Here is a 16,410-nt window from a genome sequence, read left to right as displayed (position 1 = left end):
TCTGGCCACACTTTAATTGTCCTCACAGCAGGTTTCACACGTTGGATGAGTGGTGAATACCGAGGTGTGAGGAACAGGGAGAGATGGTCCGATTGTCCAATGTGGGGGACACACTAACTACACACTAACTACACAAGATTTGCGCTAAACGTCGCAAATCTCTCACATCTCAAAACACCGCCGTCACTCTTAAAACTTCCCCCCGTTTCTTAACAACTAGATGCCACGTTGCCATATCATTTTTTGATTGGTCGACATGGTGCATTTTTGGTCGAATAGGAAAGAGAGAGGGGGGTTTGTTTTTGCTCACAGGCTTTCGAGCATTTTCCTTATAAAACGCAGTTTTTACCGTTTCTTCCCGCAGTAAATATAAACAACGACAGTATTCAGGAAGGAAACCAAACATTGCAGATTTTTTAAATGACAACTCTGGTTTCACGTGGCCGATCAACACAATTTAAAAACTGGTATAAAGTCCACACTTTGTCCATCAGTTGTTCCGTCTGTCCTGCTCACATCTCCAATGGTTGTACACGTTGTCATTAACGTGGCTTCACTCCACATCAGCCGCTTTGCTAAAACACCGGTGTCGGCACATAAGGACGCTGTCAGAGCCTGTCAACCACGTTGATTGGCTGCGTACTGTATATACGAATGTGAATCGCATCATTGGCTGGACTATGGGCTAAGGTGGCATACGGGAGCAGCCAGTCACTGACTGACACTACAAAACAGAATTGTTTTAATTTTAATTTCAATTCAGGTGAGATTTTTTTTTTTGTGTGCGCAACGCAGATTTTCTGTGCGCATAGAGCGTGCCAGCAGTGCGCAATTGCGCACGTGCGCAGCTTAGAGGAAACATTGGTGATGAGGGAGGTGCCTAAAAGTCTTTCTGATGTGATTACACTGTGTGTGAAGGTGGACGACTGTCTACAGGTGCATCAGGGAGCTGGAAACTACAGGGTGGGCCATTTATATGGATACACCGTAATAACATGGGAATGGTTGGTGATATTAAAGTCCTGTTTGTGGCACATTAGTATATGTGAGGGGGCAAACACCTCAAGATGGGTGGTGACCATGGTGGCCATTTAGAAGTCGGCCATCTTGGATAGAACTTTTGTTTCTTCAATAGGAAGAGGGCCATGTGACATATCAGACTTATTGGTAATGTCACAAGAAAAACAATGGTGTGCTTGGTTTCAACGTAACTTTATTCTTTCATGAGTTATTTACAAGTTTCTCTTTGTTCACAGCCATTGACATGTCGAAGAGGTTAACACGTGAGGACCGGATCGAAATTGTGTTGATATCTGGTGAACGCAGTAACCAGGTCATTGACCATCTTGCTGGAAAAACTCAGGGAACGTGCCAGCTTCAGTGCATAAAGAGGAAACACATCATCATGTAGCAATTTCAAATATCCAGTGGCCTTGAGGTTTCCATTGATGAAGAATGGACCCACTATCGTTGTTCCCATATACCATCACTTTTGTTGGTCCAACAGTCTTGGAGGGATCCATCCAGTGTGGGTTAGTGTCAGACCAATAGCGGTGGTTTTGTTTGTTAACTTCACCATTCACATAAAAGTTTGCCTCATCACTGAACAAAATCTTCTGCGTGAACTGAGGGTCCTGTTCCAGTTTTTGTTTTGCCCATTCTGCAAATTCTGTGCGCCGATCTGGGTCATCCTCGCTGAGATGCTGCAGTAGCTGGAGTTTGTAAGGGTGCCATTTGTGAGTAGCTAACATCTGCCGGAGGGATGTTTGACTAATCCCACTCTCCAGTGACATGCGGCGAGTGCTACGCTGTGGGCTCTTGCTGAATGAAGCTTGGACAGCCACTGATGTTTCTTCATTAGTGAGTTTTCTTGCGTCCACATTTTGGCAAATCCAACACTGAACCAGTTTCACGAAACTTAGCAAGCAGTTTGCTGACTGTAGCATGGGAGATGGGTGGTCTCGTAGGGTGTCATGCATTGAAATCTGCTGCAATGACCCGGTTACTGCGTTCACCAGATATCAACACAATTTCGATCCTCACGTGTTAACCTCTTCGACGTGTCAATGGCTGTGAACAAAGAGAAACTTGTAAATAACTCATGAAAGAATAAAGTTACGTTGAAACCAAGCACACCATTGTTTTTCTTGTGACATTACCAATAAGTTTGATGTGTCACGTGACTCTCTTCCTATTGAAAAAACAAAAGTTGTATCCAAGATAGCCGACTTCTAAATGGCCGCCATGGTCACCGCCCATCTTGAGGAGTTTGCCCCCTCACATATACTAATGTGCCACAAACAGGACTTCAATATCACCAACCATTCCCATGTTATTACGGTGTATCCATATAAATGGCCCACCCTGTACATTACCCAGAGGCCTCTGGGTTGCACGGAGATGGCGCTGGGGGGGAGGCACGACTGGTAGCGGAGGCAATCAGGTGTCGGACAGTGTGGAAGAGAGCGAACAACCCATCCAACTGGGTTGTTCCAGACTCTCACCCGAGGAGTGGCATCAGTGGTTGTGGGCCGGGGAGTGATTTTACTCCGGCTGCAAGGGCCATGTTGCCACTGTTTGTCCGGCTCTGCCAAAAGACCGCACCCACCAGTAGAAAAGAGAGTACGGGTGAGCGAGGTCTCCTGTTCATGGTCTCCTCCACGTCTCATGATTGCAGCAAAATTAACAGTGAAACTCAAGACTCAATCCCTTAGAGCTCTGATTGACTCTGGGGCTGAACAAAACTTTACTGACGCCTTGCTGGCGCTTAAGTTAAATTTGGGCATGGAACCTCTGTCGCATTCACTTCAGGTTACAGGGAGGAAGGACCCAAAATGCAGGATTCAGTGAGGCGAAGTTGAACTCAAAGTAAACAGCTTTATTTGCAGGTTGCAGATAAACAGCAGACTAACTACACTGGGAAAATATAAACTAACAGGCAGATAAACAGGGACCGAAACACAGAGCATAGATTGAGGGTGAGTAGACATTAACAACGCGACAGGGAACAAAGGAAACACAGGGCTAAAATACAGTAATACAGTAATCAAGGGATGAGAGACAGGAGGGGAACACACCTGGGAGAAATCACAGCTGACGAGACAGGGGAAACATAAACCGAACGCACTGACACCAGACACGAACCTCCAAAGTAAAACAGGAAACAAGAAACAGACAGACACTGAACTTAATCTAGAATAATAATCAATACTATAGAAATACACCAAAATATAAAAAACTGAAAGAGCTGGGTAAAAATGACGTGGCGTGCGCTGCGCTAACCGCTCACTGGAGCCAAGGGCCAAACTTTTGCTGTGCTGGCCGCTGCGCTCTACATTCGCCTGTTCCATGTCAAAACATGTATCTTTCTGACTCTATATCCTGTACCATAGTCTGCGTTGTATTTTAATAAAATGTATTGCTCGTTCATGAAGAAGAAGGCTTTGTAACTATCCCGACTAGTGAGAGTGCGTCCTCCCCCCACAGAGCCTTTGAAAAGTCTCTGGAGGTCCCTGGGTGAAAAACTGAATGTTTTCCTTCATCGTGTGGTTGAACTTTGTTTCTTTTGGTACGTCACAGAGCTTTGCACGGCGTGGCGGGAAGGGGGTTAGGGTTAGGGGTTAGCGGGAAAGTGCATTAAGCGTAGGAATAACAGAGGACATGGATCAATATTTGATCAACAAATTGTTCATACTTGGCTTCAGGTTTCACTTCAGATTATAGTAGGTGACTTTAACATTCATTTAGATGCTGAAAATAAAGACTTCAACACTGCATTGAGTTCCCGGGTAGAATCAGATGGCAGATCTGCCACAGAAACTGAGCATTTAACAGTTTCTCCTGAAAAGCCTCTCTTCTCTGATTCCTAATAACTTTTGATTTGCAGTGATGGGTGGACTGGAAAGCTCAGGTCTGACTGCCAATACGTCTTGATGAGGTCATCTCACCTGCTGGACCTGCTGGATCTCTTCGGCCCCTCCCCCTCTTGAGTAAGCCCCATTTCCTTAGTGGAGTCTTCTTTACATGTGATTAAGGCCTCAGGTGAGCTGGTAGAGGAACTGGTTTTGGACCTGCCCTCAGACCAGCTGGTGGATTCATGACAGTCACTGAGAAAGGAAGTAAAAGGTCAGCATTCATCCATCATTTTTCCATCCTTCATCTATTCATCGGTCATTCAACCATCCATCAGCAATAATCCAATCTTGTATCATCTGTCATTCATCTATCCATTATTCCTCCCTCTCTCAACCTTTCATCCATTTATCAACATCCATCCGTCATTTGTTCCATTCATCCATACGTCAACCATCAATAATTGATTCATCAATTCAATTTTCAACATAACATACAACATCTGCTGCGACCAGTTGGGGTGAGAGAAGGAAGACAGCATAAAGACAGCTGTGGAAGAGAGACAGAGATTAATAACTAATGATTCAATGTATTAACTACGGAGCCCCGCAGGGGACATGGGAGAAAAAAAATTATGATGAACTTTTGCGAGATCTCTCAAAACAAACTTGGGATCTCGCAAAAGTTGAATTCCAACAATGGCGGCATCTACTTAGTTGTAATATTACTCTTTCTGGGTCACAAAATAAACGTTTAAGATATTTTGAGGCGTGAATGTAGTTGTGTAAACACCCACTGGTGATGGCAGCTATGTTGTAGCCACAGCCACCCTGCGGTGCACTGACAGAGGCGAGGCTGCGGACACTGGCGCCACCGGGCTCTCTGACCACCACCAGTAGGCAAACATGGGGTTAGTATCTTGCCCAAGGATATTTGGCATGCAGCCAGGAGGCAGCCTGGGATCGAACCACCGACCTTCTGATTAGTGGCTGACCTGCTCTGCCACCTGAGCCACCACAGTGTGTGAATGTATGTGTGATTGATTGAATGACTGAATATAGTGTAAAGCGCTTTGGGGTCCTTAGGGACTGAGTAAGGCGCTATACAAATGCAAGCCATTTTGTGTAAACGTCAGATATCTGCTCTGTTTACAAGACATCACATATTTGCAAAAGTGCTCCGACGTTTTCGGAGATCTGACACCCACCATCTCGAAGCTAACGGGAGGTCGAGACCTACTACAGCCGGGAGGAACACCGCTTTCCCGGCACATCGTGCCTCGACCTCCCGGTTGGCTTCGAGCTGGCGGCCTCCGAAGAATGCGGCTAAAACTTTTGCGAGATCGCAAAAGTTTTGCGAGATCCCGAGTTCGTTTTGAGAGATCTCGCAAAAGTCCGTCTTAATTCTTTTTTTCTCAATTCAATAACTTGAATTTAAGGATTAAAAATACAGTTTTCACGAAACACTGTTAAATGTTTAGTTTCTATGTATTATGTCAGGACAGGAAGTAGAGTGTGATTAAAGTGGTTGATTGGTTCTTTTACATTTTGAGAGAAGCCAATTGAGTCTAATAACAGATTAAATGTCTCTGTCTGGGTCTTTGGTTGATTAACAAGCTGGAGTGGAAGGTTGCTGCCACACCGCCACTCAGCCTGTGCTTTGAGGACTCTGACAGTTAGTATAACACAGGGCTGTTGATTCAGTCATCACACAGTAACCAGGTTTCTGTAAGGCAGAGTAAATCAATTTATTGATTAATAACAAGTATTAGTTCATGTACTAATAGGACTTAGAAGAGAGAGACCTAATGCTTATTAATCTGCATTTCAGTGTTTTATTGGAGTTGTGGACACTATATTGTTCTTTCTAGAACTGAATAGAATAGAATAGAATAGAATAGAATAGAATAGAATAGCCTTTTGTCAATTTTTAGGTTTAAATTGTTTTTTTTTCTTACTTTGTTTTTTTTGGTGGTTTGGGAGCTGACACGGTTTTAAAGGGAATGGAGTTTTGGGGGTGGAGAGTAGCTGCAAAGAGGCGTGTAACACTGCAACTCTGATTCTGATTTATCTTTCAGCCATCCATCTATCGTTTGTCGATCCTTTATTTTATTTATTTATTTTTTAGAAAAAGGGGCAATACATATTAATGAACATTTTAACAAATGTAAATATGCCAGATTATAGCCTTGGGCTAATTTCCATCTGCAGACCCTCTGGCAGGTTGGTGTTAAACACAAGTTAGTAAAAACATACAGAGACACTATTTACAGGTCATGTGACAAGGACAAAAACAGTGATCACATTATACTAGAACAAACAATGACAAGGAGAGTGGACACAGAGGACAGATAACAATAACAGAAACACATCAATTATATTGCACAAACCCCAGTATTGTACATGCCCTGACCATCGTGATATTGCGTTCACCCATTGCACTAACAGTTGTTTCCCTTTTTGTAATACACTAAATCTTTTTCCCGCCCAATATAAAACATGATTATTAAACATGATTACATGTTTGTGTGTCCCTCAGCCGCCCTTTTAGGTGACTCATAAAGATGGGTAGACTTGTACTTTCCCTCACTGACAGTGGAAGACTATTCCAGAAGCTCACTCCCTGATATGACAGAGCATCTGTGAAAAGGTGCTCCGTCTAAATGTCACTTCACAATCACCTCTAACAGCGGCTCGAGTCAGTCGAGACCCGACAACACTGCTAGACTTTTGTTTAATAAAATCACTCATTGGTCGAGGCGCCAGACCATGTATAACTTTGTATATTAGACAGGCAGATTTAAATAATTTGAAATTAGTAAAATTTAAAAACTTGTATTTTTCTAAAATTTGACAATGGTGATATGAAAAAGGTTTTTTATCTAATATTTTCAATGCTCTTTTGTAGCATACTTCAATTGGCCCAATAGCAGCAGAGCTTGTATAGGACCAACTTGTAATACAGTATTCAATATGAGCCGGTATCATAGAGAGCAGGAATGTAATCGCTGCTGTGTCTGTTAATGATGTGCAGATATGTCTGAAGTTCTGTATATTAACATTTACAGTTTTCACTACTTTTTTAATGTGTTTTTTAAAGGATAATTTAGAGTCTAGTAGCACTCCCAAATACTTAAATTCCTCAACATTAATTAATTCTTGTGCACCCAAGCAGACTTTTACTGCAGCCACGGTTGTTTTAGGTTTACTAAAAAACATTGATACAGTCTTTTTAAAATTAAGGCACAAGCATGAGTCATTCAGCCATTTTTGTAAATCATGTAATTCCAGTGAAAGCTGATGGGCTGCATCATCAGCAGTTTTGGCTTGTGTAAAAATTACCGTATCATCGGCATACATAATCGTGTCCACATTTTTGCACACATTAGGCAAGGCATTTACATAAAGTGAAAATAACAGGGGGCCTAGAATTGAACCCTGGGGGACACCTTGTGTACAGTAAAGATAGGATGACTTGCTATTCTTTATTTGCACGCATTGTTTTCTATCTGATAGATAAGACTGTATCCATTTAACAGTGTGATTACTAAAGTAAAATGTCGACAGTCTAGACAAGAGCTTAAGATGATTCACAGTGTCAAATGCACGCTTGAAATCAAGAAAAACAGCCGCAACATAACTGCTCTTGTCTAAGTAAGATTTCACTCTCTCAACAAAAACACAGACAACCGTTTCAGTTGAATGAAGAGTGCGAAATCCGAATTGCATAGGGTGCAAACCCGGATTGGAGTCATTAAGATGTTTGATGATAGAGTTAACAACCCACGTTTCTGCTATCTTTGAAAAGATAGGGAGTATGCTAATTAGCAGGGTCTGTTTTATCACCCGATTTATAAATTGGTGTAACTTTTGCCACCTTCCAACTCAGAGGAACGACTGCCTGCGTCATTGATAAATTAATAAGATGGGTCACAGGCACCAAAAAACAAGATTTATAATGCTTCAAGAAATTGGTATCAAATCCAAACTCATCCCTTGCTTTAGAACTTCTTAATTTAGAGATTATATTTTCTACTTCATTTTCTGTAATTTTCTGAATATTGAACTTTGAATCTGGAGAAGAAACATCCTCTTTGGTGTCGGCATTCCCAATATTTTGTTGAGGGTCACAAGAATTAGAAAACAATTGTGCAATTTCATTAATGGTACTTTGGAAAATCATTTAAATTAGTAGCTAGGCTGAGAGGCTCTGATACCAGTTCATTGGCAAATTTAAGTTCAAGGTCTGTATCAGCATTATGCTTACTGTTATCAAGGAGTTTGTTAATATTTTCCCAAATATTTTCTCTGGACCCAGTGGAGGTGGTGAGTGACAGGAGAATGGCGGCTAAGCTGTCATCCCTGTTGGACAACATCTCCCACCCCATGCAGCAGACTGTGACAGCACTGAGCAGCTCCTTCAGTGGGAGACTGCGGCACCCACGGTGTGGGACGGAGAGATTTCGCAGGTCTTTCCTCCCCACTGCTGTCAGACTCCATAATAAAGACTTTAACTGATCAAGCACACACATCCATACATATGCAATAATACTAAGTGCAATAATCCTTTCTGTCATCGTTGTATTTTTACTCAGTTGTATATAGTATTTGTATTTGTATTCTATTTTTATCTTATTGTATATTTATTTTATTTTATTCTACTGTATATAGTATTTTATTTTATTCTATTCTGTACAGTTGTGTACAGTATTTATTCTTATTGTATTCTAATTTTTGCCTCATAACTTTTGCACTGTCCACTTCCTGCTGTGACAAAACAAATTTCCCACGTGTGGGACTAATAAAGGTTATCTTATCTTATCTTATCTTATCTTAAATTAGGTTACAGTTTCCTTTGGCACTATTAATTACAGTCATGACAAAAATTTGCTTTTGCCATTCTCAAAGTTTGCGTGACTTTATTCCTTGCCGATATAAAATGTAATCGATCAGTATTTAATCCAGATTGTAACGATTTTTGAAGTAACTGGTCTCTGAGTCTCATAAGCTGTTTACATTCAATATTAATCCAAGGCAAGGAATAAACTCTTTTCTTTAAATGGCTCTCTTTCTGAAACTGTGACAAGACCCCTTTAATAGCAGAGTATAATAGATCACAACATTTATTAGTGTCATCACAGGATAGTATGCTAGTCCAATCAAAATTATTTAGAGCTGCCATTAAATGTTGCTCTTGACTATTAGCCATACAGTCATAAATAAGTTTGTCCATTGATCAACGTATCAACCATTCTTCCTTTTATTATTCATCGAGCCATCATCCATCGTTGGAAGTTTCAGCCATCACCCACTTCAGTGAACAGAAAAAACCCGACTTCAGTGTTTTCCACGCAATCCATGATATGAAAACTGAATGTGGAAGCATTTCCACAAAAGGAATCATAAAAAATCAAGCACAAAGTCAACCAGATCAATGTCTTGTATGGGCTCAGAATGTGGTCATAAATATTTTGTACTTGTAAATCAGTTTCGTATGTGTAAAAAGAATTTGTGTGTGGACTTAGCCAAAAAAAACCCTGCAAGTTAAAAGTACGAATTTTGACCCTATTTTTCTTCCTTTCATCTGATTGGTCAATGTCATGTCAATCACAAATGTAACAATCCAATCAGAGAACAGATGGGTTTGGCTGTCGGAGGGGTGCTTTTTTGAACTCCTTGAAGGGTTTGAAGCTGGAGGATCTCTATATAAATATCCGATAGCAGCTAGGTCCCCTAACTTTCAGCAGCTGTTGAAAGGATAAAGTTGTGCTATATCAGTGGTTAGAAACACCATTATTACTTTAGGATTAGTTTAACACAAAGTCAGGGCTGACCCGGGACCATTGCTGTGAGTCACAGTGCGCAGCATGAAGGTCCTTTCACATCAGAGGCAGCATGTGCTGCTAATGCTAACTAAAAGCCAAGGATCCAGGATTTGTTGCGCTGGCTGCTGAGCTCTGTGTGCAGCAGCTCTACCTGCACTAGATGCACCTGCTCCTTGTCGTTTCTATCTCTGACTTTATCTCCTCTACAAGAGTTTCTGTTTTTTTTATTGTTTCTTCAAATGTTCAATAAAAACATGTATGCTAATTCATAACAAAGGAAAGCTTTGTAATGAAGACTGTCATTTCAAAACACTGCCCGCCCCCCGCGGTCCGCAGCGCTGTTGAAAAGGCTGTGGAAGTCCCTGTATTAAACACGTAGACCTGTGACACAAAAATCACCAAACTCGGACGACCACAGACTGTTTTCCTTCGTGGTGATGAAGGAAAACGCTGGGTTGGCATGTAAATGGTAAATGGCCTGCATTTGTATAGCGCATTACTTGCGCAGGACCCCAAAGCGCTTTACACTACATTCAGTCATTCGCCCATTCACACACACATTCACACACTGGCAATGGCAGCTACATTGTAGCCACAGCTGCCCTGGGGCGCACTGACAGAGGCGAGGCTGCCGGACACTGGCGCCACCGGGCCCTCTGACCACCACCAGTAGGCAAACACGGGGTTAGTATCTTGCCCAAGGATATTTGGCATGCAGCCAGGAGGCAGCCTGGGATCGAACCACCGACCTTCTGATTAATGGCTGACCTGCTCTGCCACCTTATTCTCTTTAAAGACCTGCAGTTCAAAAAAGCACCCCTCCGACAGCCAAACCCATCTGTTCTCTGATTGGATTGTTACATTTGTGATTGACATGACATTGACCAATCAGATGAAAGGAAGATCGGGTCAAAATTCGTACTTCTTTTTACACATACAAAGCTGATTTACAAGTACAAAATATTTATGACCACATTTTGAGCCCATAGTCTTGCAGTACTCTAGTTATTTTGGATCCCATCGACTCCCAAGAGAAACTCTGATGCAGCTGTTTTGTTTGCCCAGCTGATTGATCCAATGTGAAATTTGACTACATGGAAATGTATTACTGAATAAGAAGGATAAATCCAAGTTTGGTCAAGATAAAGGTGTTGAGGACAACGTTGGACAACACTAACCTTGGCACTCTGCTACGCCCAGAAATAATGGGCTGAACATTTACTCAAATGTTAAATCCGAACACTCCAACTGGCTGACTGCCCTCAGGCTGTGGAGCTCAATGGAAAAATAAATACACAATGTAAAAATCACAGTTAGAGATTACATCATTTGTTTACTTGCAGCTCACCAGGACAGAGAGCAGGTCTCACTCAGGTTGGTCATGTGACCGGCCGAGATTGTCCATTTGCCTCTCTGGATATCGCTCAGGACCAGCGTCGCCCCAGCCCCAGCTGGTTGGGCTGATGATGTGCAGGGGGCGGAGTCAATTCCGCTGTCCATTGAAGGCACCTTAGTGTGAGTGAGATGACAGTCGGAGTATCTGCTCTCGCTGCCGCTGCTGCTGGAAAGCGTGTTGTTGGCATCCATCAGACTGGGCTGAAACCCCCCCCGAGCCTTCGTCACACGATGAGGATGATCGTGATGACAAAGGTGACTGGCCTCTGGAGGAGAAGATGAAGATGTTCCAGGTTGTTGTTAAAGTTCAAAGGGTTAAATGTCAAAGCTCAGAGCTGCAGAGCCAAACCAGGTCACATCCAGGTAAACCCACCTTTAGATCTCCCGATCTTCTCAAGTGAGTCTTCTTCAGAGCTGACTGCCCAATCAGGACGAGCTCTGAAAGCAAGATTGACATCAACAGATAATCCGATTACTTTGTTTAAAAGAAAACGTAGATCGCTAATGGATCAATAATTACCCCCATCGGGCATGGCTCTGTGGGGTCAAAGGTGGTCCGGGGTCAACGGAAGTCGAGTGTTTGCTTGGTGACCTGCAGAAGGACAGAGTGCTGAGGGATTCTGGGTAAAGAAACGGTCTGGATTAATGATCCTAACTGATATCAATCAATAATCATCACATCAGCCCTAAAAACCTTACATGACTGCTTCAACACAGAAACAAGTGAAAGAATATCAGGCCAATATCCTCTATGATGTAACAACACAAACAAAACTCGACACGAGGAACTGCAAAGACGAGAACAGATTCAATAATATTCTAAATAAACTTCCGACGTGGAGAAAAATGCTCCTGATGGAAGGAAGGAAGGAAGTTTTGCTGGACTTCGGCAACTCTGACTGTCTCTGGTTATTGTGACACAAACTGACCCCCACAGACAGGTACAGGTGTGTTACCTGGATCCCTCATTCAATTGTTTAATTGGTCTCAGTTGCTGTTCCAGTTCACCTGGGATGCTCTGAGTAGGCGGAGCTTCTAACACCTTGTGCCAGGTGGGTGGGGTTACTCTTAATGGGTGGGAAGTGATGTCAGAGTCCAGTTTGTACTCAAACCTCGGGACTTGGTAGATTTCTGAGAAACTCCTGAAGACCGAAGAACAAAGAGAGGAGAGCGAGTGAGTGAGTGTGTGAGTGATCGTTTACAGAAAAAGTCCAAGTCTGTACCGACTGATGTCACTCCTCGTGCTCCGTCACTTTAAACCAATCACTGCTGATGTAAAACTCAACAAAAATGCCTCCACAGGCTTTCCCTCTGCTATCCTCAGATTTACTGGCTGCTGATTGGTTGGTGTAGTTTATCTGCTCCTTATTTTTACTTATTATAGTCAAACTGTAAGGAGCGTTTATGAGGCGGGTTCCTGTGTTCCCGTTAACAGCGTACTCCACGCGTTATCCTCAGGTTTTCTGCTCTGATAATCTTCACTCTGAGGAAATGACCTCAAAGCTGCAGCTTATTACTAATTCAGGCCATTTTGTATCCCTGAGTGAGTTTACTGACTGTAAATGCACTGAAGGAGGCCGGCTGAGTTCTTTTATTTTGCCTTATATATAATTTGCCTGTTCGGTTTTTCAGAGAAAATAAATTATTCATCTGGTGGATCTTTTTTCCCCACGCACAGCTGATTAACTGATTTCTGGTCTGAAGCCACATCAAACTTGCTGCAGGGATGTCACGATGTGGTCAGCGTGACGTGAGCTTGTCCTCACAACGGTCAAAGCCTCTTTATGCACTGCTAGGTGTCAGTCAGAGCCCAAAGGATCATGCAAACCTGATTCAAGCTCAGATCTCCTGGGATTCTGGACACGTGATGGCGTGGCCCTGGCATTCGGATTATGTTTGACCCTGAAATCTGACTTACAGGTGTGCAGTCAAACTCACACAGTGAGAGGATTACAGCTCATAATCCATCCTCCATCTGTGGCAGAGAACTCAGGAAACATTTAATGATGGCACAGGAAGTCCTGACATCCTGAGATATGAAGATTAAACGAGCCTATTTTTACCGATGTTATCAGCCACAGTGAGCAGCAGCCTACCAGTTGACTTTTACCACATAAGCGAAACAGAACTATAAACAGATTGAAACACTAAAAATCTCTCAAACATTTTCTATTCGGCATTTGCGTTTCATATATTTATATTTTCTTCTAACCATTAAAATAAAGTTCAAATAAACCATCATGTGACCTGCGAGGTGTCCCATCTTCGTGCGGCAGAATAACGACCACGCTCACGGTCATCGATGTCCTCAGCAGCTCAATCATCTGCTTATGTGATAGCTTTACTATGGCGACCGCGCAGATCTCCATTATCCTACAGCCGGGCCGGAGACCCTCCTTCCACGCAAAACTGTTGGTCTCAACATCCGCCACCACTCCTTCAAAGTTCACGTGAAACCCAAACTGACCGTGGCGGTTCCTCCTCAGAATCATGTCCACAGCAGGACCGCCATGAGTCACCAGCTGAGGTCAGAAAACAGATGACATCAGATCATTCTTGTGTATGACACATGCTCAGATTCAGGTTCACAAAGGATTCCGGTCACCTGCAGTCTCTGGGCAATCTCGCGGCTGTCCTCCCAGCCTCTCTCTCGTGTCGACAGCATCACACAGTCTCCGTGTTCGTAGAAAAGTTTAATGCCTTTGTGGCCGGCGTTCCAGCCAATCACGCCTCTGCAGTAACAGTGAAACACTACCTGTCTGCTGGCTTCCTCTACAAGCACCACAAACTCACTGGAGATGGCGAGCTGGCATGGTACATCAAAAGAGCAGCTGAAGTCTTTTGCTGTCACACTCCAGGTGAGAGCCCCAGCAGTGTTCAGGTAAGCATGAGGCCGTGGTGCGCTGCGCTCTTTTTTCTTTACTACCAGAGAGATAAAGCTGAACTTGATGGAAGATGATGAGTCCACTAGCACTGATGTGGAAAAGTTTTCCACCAGCTCCTTCAGGTGCTCCTGTCTGCGTAGTGCTCTTATTGTGACAAAGGTCTCTGACCTGTGCGCAGCATTTTCGGCATTAATGATCTTCGTCAGCAGGAAATTTCTGAATTCAGGTGAGGCTGAAAACATCCAACCTGGTGGGATCAAGGGACCAAAGAACGGGATGTCTCTACGCCTGGACACTGCAATACTAACAGGACACAAATGACACATCAACAGGTCTCAACTGTTCTACCTGCTCACGTTATAATCTCACCTGCTCTAGTTACAATCCTACCTGTAACAGGTGTGCTGGCTGCAGGGACGGTGGACTCGAACGATGATGAAGACATGTTGGGAATGTGAGCAGATGTTCTGCGGACTGAAGGGCGGGGAGTTCGGCTCCTGGAAGATTACTGTGACGAAGTCATTCCCAGTAAGACTCTTATGAAGCAGCTGAAACACACACACACACGATTTACAGCGATTTTATCTTAAGAGCTTGAAAAAAGCCAATTGGACTTCTTTGAGTTTGTGAAGATGTTTCAGATCTCATCCCATCCAATCCGATTTTCAGGGCCGAGTACAATAACCTCAGTTTGATCTGAATGAAGAAGCAGAAAGTTAGCGGCCATCCAGGTCTTTATGTCTTTAAGACATTCCTGCAGTTTAACTCATTGGTGTGTGTTATCTGGCTTCATGGACAGATAGAGCTGGGTGTCATCTGCATAGCAGTGTAAATGTATGCTATGTCTTCTAATGATGCTGCCTAAGGGAAGCATGTATAATGTAAACAGAATTGGTCCTAGCACTGAACCCTGTGGAACTCCATAATTAACCTCAGTGTGTGAAGAGGACTCTCCATTTACATGGCAAATGGTAAATGGCCTGTATTTGTATAGCGCTTTTACTAGTCCGTAAGGACCCCAAAGCACTTTACACTACCTTCAGTCATCCACACACTCACACACATTCACACACTGGTGATGGCAGCTACATTGTAGCCACAGCCACCCTGGAGCGCACTGACAGAGGCGAGGCTGCCGGACACTGGCATCACCGGGTCCTCTGACCATCACCAGTAGGTGAAGTGTCTCGCCCAAGGACACAACGACTGAGACTGTCGGAGTTGGGGCCCAAACCAGCAACCTTCCGATTACAAGACGAACTGCCAACTCTTGAGCCACGATCGCCCCGTGAACAATTTGGAGTCTATTAGATAGATATGATACAAACCACTGCAGCTCGGTGATTTTAATATTCATGTCTGTTGCCCAGGGAAGCCGCTGGCTAAGGACTTTGTGAACCCTTTTAATTTTGTTCAATCTGTTAAGGGTGCCACTCAAGAACGTGGTCACACGTTGAACTTAGGGCTGCTCGATTATGGCAAAAATGATAATCACGATTATTTTCACTGAAATTGAGATCACGATTATTTGACGATATTTATTTAACCCTTTAAGACCTACCATAGAACCAAGTCCACCAGAGCTTTTTTTTTTTTTTTTTTTACATGCTGTAGTGCCATTTGTGGGAGCATTTCAAGTTGCTATACATCAATACAACGGTTATAGCCCATATTTTAATAATATGTATGCATTAAGTCCATAGTAATTACATAAATTGCAAAAAAGTGCAATAAACTACAAAAAAAATTGAAAATCGCTTTTGTTTTGTTTACATATATTTCTACTTGGAGAAATTTAAGAGGCTTATCCCTCAAAACTTTAAATACAATAAAGTTGCAAAAAATAGTTTCCCACCACAGGAAATTTATTTTGAGTGTCTTCATAGTTTTATTTTGGAGATACACCAATTTTTATATACTGCAGGAAAAACAAAAAACAATCCTATGATGCAAATTTGCAAAGAAAACAGCATGTGCATCATTTCACTGTGGGAAGTGTTACGAACAGCTGATGGATCGGCAAAGCTGTTTCTGGAGTATTATGTTTTTGTTCCTGCAAGCGCTTTTTATGCAATTTTTGCAAAGCTATATGTGGAACGAAACCGTGACCGAGGACAAGCTGATGGCATCAGATGTAAGTACAACTCCTCCGGTTTCATATGCAAAACAAATTATTGCGCTAGCTTACACGGTTCAGGTTCTACAGGGATTTAAAAATAGTTACGCAAAACGGAGCGTGCTGCTCTGACCGGCTTTAAAGGGTTAACAATGACTTTAAAAAAATAATATAAAATAGTGTGCAACACCACTGAAGTTTTTTTTTTTTAAACTCTTTTCAACCAACGGCAGTCACTCTCCAAATAACTTCTGCTTAGCTTTCCGAGCTTCCCTCGGGTCCTCTTAATCAGCGGTCTCCAACCTTTTTTGCGCCACGGACGGTTTATGCCCGACAAT

General features: G+C 42.8%; 1 protein-coding gene across 5 annotated transcripts in view; it reads right to left on the bottom strand.

Annotated features, from left to right (window-relative positions):
• Positions 1-16,410, bottom strand: part of LOC113023489 (signal-induced proliferation-associated 1-like protein 2) — a 47,276-nt gene that overhangs the window by 11,816 nt on the left and 19,050 nt on the right. For 3 of the 5 annotated variants that reach the window (XR_013909373.1, XM_026169521.2, XM_026169522.2), the window contains exons 7-14: positions 14,347-14,504; positions 13,677-14,259; positions 13,319-13,593; positions 12,028-12,213; positions 11,592-11,663; positions 11,445-11,509; positions 11,025-11,337; positions 3,948-4,106 (exon numbers count right to left, since the gene is read on the bottom strand). Coding sequence is in view for 4 of the 5 variants with exons in the window: in XM_026169521.2 (XP_026025306.2) it covers positions 3,948-4,106; positions 11,025-11,337; positions 11,445-11,509; positions 11,592-11,663; positions 12,028-12,213; positions 13,319-13,593; positions 13,677-14,259; positions 14,347-14,504 (1,811 nt within the window). In the remaining variant the exon portion in view is untranslated. Of the gene's footprint in view, positions 1-3,947; positions 4,107-5,574; positions 9,163-11,024; positions 11,338-11,444; positions 11,510-11,591; positions 11,692-12,027; positions 12,214-13,318; positions 13,594-13,676; positions 14,260-14,346; positions 14,505-16,410 lie in introns of those variants that run through there. The other 2 variants (XM_026169523.2, XM_080302227.1) reach the window with 2 other exon arrangements.

Source organism: Astatotilapia calliptera, chromosome 6 (assembly GCF_964374335.1).
Source record: "Astatotilapia calliptera chromosome 6, fAstCal68.1, whole genome shotgun sequence".
Classification (NCBI taxonomy): domain Eukaryota; kingdom Metazoa; phylum Chordata; class Actinopteri; order Cichliformes; family Cichlidae; genus Astatotilapia; species Astatotilapia calliptera.
Note: the sequence above shows the minus strand (reverse complement) of the source record. Positions and strands in the feature narration are given on the sequence as shown.